The sequence below is a fragment of the Pteronotus mesoamericanus genome, unplaced genomic scaffold (genome assembly GCF_021234165.1).
Source record: "Pteronotus mesoamericanus isolate MK-2021 breed Mesoamerican mustached bat unplaced genomic scaffold, CSHL_Meso_final contig_164, whole genome shotgun sequence".
NCBI lineage: Eukaryota > Metazoa > Chordata > Mammalia > Chiroptera > Mormoopidae > Pteronotus > Pteronotus mesoamericanus.
In genome coordinates, this window is record NW_026555065.1 from 15,046,919 (window position 1) to 15,052,918 (window position 6,000).

Genomic DNA, 6,000 nt, shown 5'->3' on the forward strand with positions numbered 1-6,000 from the left:
ACCATCCAAACATTGGGGCTACGATGTCTCTGTTCTTGTGAAGTTTTCAGTTTGGTTTAGGAGAAAGAGATAAGTCATAAGTAGTCACATTTAAATGTGAAACTACAAACTGCATTAAGTGTCATGAAGGAAAGGAGCAAGGTTTTTTTTATCTGATCACATGTGCTAGATGAGCATAGAGAAGTAGACAGGAACCAGTCCATGCAGGACTATAGAAGACATGTTAAGGATTCTGGCTTTTATCCCAAGAGAAATGAGAATCTATTAATGGGCTTTATGCAAGAGTGACATGTTTGTATGTTGAAATGATCATCCTGGCTTTTATATGAAAAATGACTTGGAGGGGGGGCAGAGTGGATGACAGAAGATCCATTAAAAGATTTTGCTAAATTCAAGGGAGACATGATTAGAGACTGGTGAATAGAAATAGAGAAAAATACATAGCAACAGCGATCCTGAGAAAGAAGAACAAAGTTGGAGGAATCATGTTAGCTAATATAAAACTATACTATAAAGCCATAGTAATCAAAATGACATGGTACGTGCATAAAAACAGACACATAGATCAATGGAACAGAATAGAGAGCCCAGAAAATAAACCCACGCCTTTATAGTCAATTAATATTTACAGAGGAAACAAGCACATACAATGGGTTAAAGCTAGTTTATTCAATAAATGGTATTGGGAAAACTGGACAGATATATGCAGAAAAATGAAACTATACTAACTTCTTATACCACACACAAGAATAAATTCAAAATGGATTAAAGACTTACATGTTGGAACCAAAACCATAAAACCATAAAAATCATAGAAGAAAACATAAGCAGCAAAATCTTGGACATTGCTCATAGCAATATTTGATCAGATATATCTCCCCAGGTGAGGGAAACAAAAGCAAAAAAAAATAAACAAATAAGACTTCATCAAACTGAAAAGTTTTTGCACAGCACAGGAAATCACCAATAAAAAGACAGCCCACAGAATGTGAGAACCTATCCAATACATTTGATAAGGGGTTAATATCCAAACTTTATAAAGAACTTACAAAATTCAATGCTAAAAAAACAAACAACCCAATTAAAAAATGGACAAAGGGCCCTGGCTGGTGTGGCTCAGTGGACTGAGTGCTGGCCTGTGAACCAAAGGGTCACTAGTTTGATTCCCAGTCAGGGCACATGTCTGGGTTGCAGGCCAGGTCCCTGGTGTGGGGTGTGTGAGAGACAACCACACATGAATGTTTCTCTCCCTCTCTTTTTCCCTCCCTTCCCCTCTCTCTAAAAATAAATAAATAAAATCTTTAAAAATTTTTTAAACAATAGGCAAAAGACCTGAATAGACACTTCTCCAAAGGGGACATACAGATGGCCAATAGATATATGAGAAGATGCCCAGCATCACTAATCATCAGAGAGATGCAAAAAAACCACAATGAGATCCCATCTCACATCTGTCAGAATGCCTATCATCAATAAATCAACAAACAAGAAATGCTGGTGAGGATGTGGAGAAAGGGGAACACTTTTGCACTTTTGGTGGGAATATAGATTGGTGTAGCCACTGCAGAAAGCAGTATGGAGAGACCTCAAAAGAATTAAAAATGGATCTGCCTTTTCACCTAGAGATCCTCCTTCTGGGAATATAGCTCAAGGAACCCAAAATACTAATTCAAAAGAACATAAGTACCCCTATGTTCATTGCAGTGTTATTTACAATCACCAAGATATGGAAGCAGCCCAAGTGTCCATCAGTAGATGAGTGAATAAAACAACTATGGGACATTTATACAATGGAATACCACACGGCCATAAAAAGAAGAAAATTTAACTCTTTGAGATATTGCGGATGGACCTGGAGAACATTATGGTAAGTGAAATAAGCCAGTCAGAGAAAGACAAATACCATATGATTTCACTCATATGTGGAATCTAAGGAACAAACTGAACTAATAAGGAAAATGGGGACAGATGTATAGATGGAGAGCAAGACGACAGCTAGCAGAGGGGAGGTTAGAGGGTGGAGGGATTGAGCAAAAAGGTAAAAGGTCTCATGGACATGGACAACAGTGTGCTGATTGCTGGGGGCAAGGAGGCTAAATGGTAAGCAGAAAAATAGACTAAAGATTAAACAAACAAAAAAAAGAAATAGAGAAAAATTTGACAGATACAGGAGGTGAAATTGATATGATTGGTGAATTATAATTTGAGAGGTAAGGAAAAAGAGAAATAGTTTGATTTTTGGATTTCTGTCTTGAAAAACTGCACAGCCCTGACTGGTGTGGCTCAGTTGGGTGGCTATCATCCCACAAAGCAAAAGATCACTGGTTTGATTCCCAATCATGGCACATGTTCATGTTGTGCGTTTGGTCCCTGGTTAGGGCGCCTGTGAGAGGCAACTGATCAATGTTTCTCTTTCACAGTGATGTTTCTCTCCTTCTCTTTCTCCCTCCCTTCCCTTTTCTCTGAGATAAATAAATAAAATCTTTTAAAAAAAGAAAAGGAAAAATTGCACAAGTAGTAGTGTCTTCCTTAGAGAAAGAGCACTTTAAGAGGGCTAGGTTGTAAGGTGTACAGATATGAGATTGATATTGGCCATGTTAATTTTGAGCTGCTTCTGAGACTTCTAAGGCAAGATATTAAGGAAGTACACTGACATATACATCTACATGGCCAAGGTCTGTCTGGAAAAAAAGTCCCGGCATTGTTAATGTAACAAGAACAGTTTGTGTGACATCATCTGGGTGATTTGATGTTTCACCAAAAACTCTGCACCAGATGTGATGCACGAGCAGGCGCATTGTCATAATATAGCTCTCAGTCGCCAGTTGCCCAGCTGTGGCCTTCTGGACAGTCAGAATAGTTTCCACGGAGGAATGTTCAAGCTTAATGCAAAATTTGATGCAGATTCCTTGCTCTACTTGCTCAGTCATTTTGAACGTGACGGCCATTCATATACCTGCTCACTCAATGGTGTCCACTGCCTCCACTGACTAGTACAGTGAAGCTGTCATTGTGTACGCATGCACATTCTAGTCCACTCTCTTTGGCTGCCAGGTTACAAGATTGTCATGCAAACTATTCTCATTATATTAATGATGGCTGGACTTTTTCCAGACAGACCTCATTGTATGTATCTGTATGTATGTATCTATGTATCTATCTATAGCTCAGAAAATTCTATACTAATGATATGTGACAGCAGGATATAGATGTTAACTAAAGCCATGAAAAGGTTAGCATGACGCAGAGAGAAAGGCTATAGCTAGAAAGAGAACCCTGAAAAGGTAGTAATGGGTATTTCACCTTTGGGAAGGGGGTATTTCATTGATTCAATTATTTGAGAATTATAATATTCTGTTGGTACTAACAGTTAAAATATTAAATAGCATAATATAGAGATAGTAGGTTTAAATTTTTTCAAAGTATTAGTAAAGGGACCATTAATGAAAAAATAGAATTTGGACTTCTGTGGAACTGGGGCTTTGTACTTTGTTAGTAAATTGGGCCTTTACCTCAGTTTTGGACCTGACTAATAGAGGATTATGAGTATATAAGAGATCTTTTTTTTTGAAGTATAGTACCTTCTCCTAACCCATAATGGGAAACTCCAAATTAGACAAAGTAGGTAGTAATTTTTTCCTCATTTACCTTGAAATTTATGATCCAGTCCACTCTTAGTAGAATCATAATCATCAATTAGTCTTCGATTTTTGGTTGAATCGACATCTTCCATGTTCAGTTTATTATCAAATGGGGAGCTTCTTATGGATTGCCTTTCTTTCTCAATTTTTTCCTTTTCTGTTATTGCCTTTAGCAGGTTCAAGTTATCAACAAAGGAATAATTGCTTTCACCTGGCTTGTTTTCTGAAAAAAAGCCCCCAAACCCAAAACATCCATTTCAGTTAAGATTTTCATAGCCTACATCACTTAAATTAACATCAACATACTTTCTTTTTACCTGGAGGGTATGTTTTTTTAATCTTGTCTGCTTCTGCTTCAGCAATCTGTGAGAAAAACAAAAAACAAAAAAAAAACCCAGGAAATAGACTGGTTTTAAATCATTGCTCCACCACTTACCAAATGTGACAGCTAAGTGATTTAATCTCCATGGGATTTAGTGTTCTTGTTTGTTAACTGTAGATAATAATTTCCATATCAAAGCATTGTCATAAGTAGTAAATGAGATAAATTAAAGGGCAGATGGTTTATAACTATTAATCTTCTACAATATTGGTGAAAAGTAAATCTCTGATAAATTAAGCAATCTTACAACAGAGTGGATGTGATGTGGACCTGACCATGTTATCTCTATGTATTATACAGATACTATATAGATATGGAAATTCTATTTCCCATTCTAGTTTCTGTCAACTTATCATTAATCTCCTGAAGTTTGTGACTTCAAAATGGCTAAAATGTCACAGCGTAATTACATTAAATTATAGTAACTAAAATAAATAGACATACCATTTATAATTTTATTGTTGACTTACCTGTTCATTCAGAGGTCTTTCTGCACTTAATTCTCTATTATGTACAAGTTTGTCTAGAGTAAACACACAAATATAAATTTAATTGTGCATTAGAAAGACACCATATGTCTCCTATGAAATAAAATATTCATAAAGAAAAACAAATATTAGGAGACATATTTTGGATAACCGTGAAACAAAAATATGTATTAACAAAGATTATTAAGATTATACAATAACAATGAGTATCATGTTACTTTGCTTATTATCCTGTTGTATTTCCTGAGCTAACAGAATTACACTTTTTTTTCCTAACCAGAAACTAATATATAGTTCAAACACTCAGCTTACCAGCTGTTTTCAAGTAGGCAGACTATAATTTGGATTAGTATCGTAAGCACATTAAAGGCTTTTATCATACACTGTGCCTGTTATGAATAGAGTATCTGAGGAAGACTGTAGACAACTAGAAAAAAAAAATGCCACTTTATTAGGCAGAAAAGCCACCCCCTCCCAAATTTCAAAACAATCCAGGTTATTGCTCCATCATACAAAAAGTGAGGGAGGAGATGTGTCTCTAAATTCGAAATGACTTCCCTGTCAATATGCACGGATATAATCAGATCGGAAAGCAAGGCAAAGTGATTTACAGTTCATGTATTACGCCAAGCTCCAAGCTTCACCGTTTCGTGGCGAATAAAAAAGAAGTGGAAAGGAAAGTGGCCACGTACCTTGGCTGCCTTCCGGTTTGGGGAAAGCTTGAGTCGGGCTGCTGTGGACCACCAACACCAGAATCCAAGTGCCGGTCCACAGGAACCCCATTCTTTACTCTTGGCTTCAGAAGCAGCCTGGCGCTGGGGTCCCGGGGCTGTAGCTTTTGTTATGAATGAAAAAGAGGAGTAAAAACAGGAAGAGCTCGGAGGGCGGGGGCGCGGAGGAAGAGTGCTGGGAACCCTGCCGCGGGTGGAGCTCGACGCGGCTCCGGAGGGAAGGGATCAGAAAGGCCCGGGCCCTCGGAGTCAGGTCGTCAGGTGCAGAAGAGCGCTGTCCGCGCCGTGGGTGCTGAAGTTCCTGCGCCGAGGAGCCGGCCGCGAGTCCGCTAGGGCGTAGCCTTACTCCCTCTCTCCCTGAAAGGAAGTGAGGGGGAAGCGCATGCTCCCTGCAAGGCAGAGGCGGGAAAGGATGGCGTCAGCGACTCCAACGCTACTCCAATCTCCTGGGAACAAGAGGGGGGAGGGTGACAGATCGGCTAGCGTACTTTCTGTGCCGCAGTCCCAGGGCTGTCCCTGTGCTCAGGGTCACCTGGATCGCCGTAAGCGTGGACATCATTGTGCTAATTCCCCAAGTAAAGGCTACCTCAAGGACCAACTGCCTTCTCTGCCTGTGCACCTGTCAAGGAAACCTAGGTAACCCGAGCGAAGGGTTCTGCTTTGGGATTATTCTGGGATATGTGCTCCAGAATCCCTTTTTCTACTTCACCTGTGAAAAGGTAGATATAATCCTTAGAAAGCCCTGCCTTTTGTGATTG

The 6,000-nt window shown here is 39.1% G+C and overlaps 1 protein-coding gene across 1 annotated transcript in view; it reads right to left on the reverse strand.

Moving 5' to 3' along the window:
* Positions 1–5,588, reverse strand: part of SCG3 (secretogranin III) — a 42,792-nt gene extending 37,204 nt beyond the window's left edge. Inside the window, exons 1-4 of the mRNA XM_054564774.1 lie at positions 5,204–5,588; positions 4,494–4,546; positions 3,959–4,004; positions 3,649–3,864 (exon numbers count right to left, since the gene is read on the reverse strand). Of these exons, the coding sequence (XP_054420749.1) occupies positions 3,649–3,864; positions 3,959–4,004; positions 4,494–4,546; positions 5,204–5,294 (406 nt within the window). The 5' untranslated portion in view covers positions 5,295–5,588. The remainder of the gene's footprint in view (positions 1–3,648; positions 3,865–3,958; positions 4,005–4,493; positions 4,547–5,203) is intronic.
* Positions 5,589–6,000: the final 412 nt, after the last annotated feature.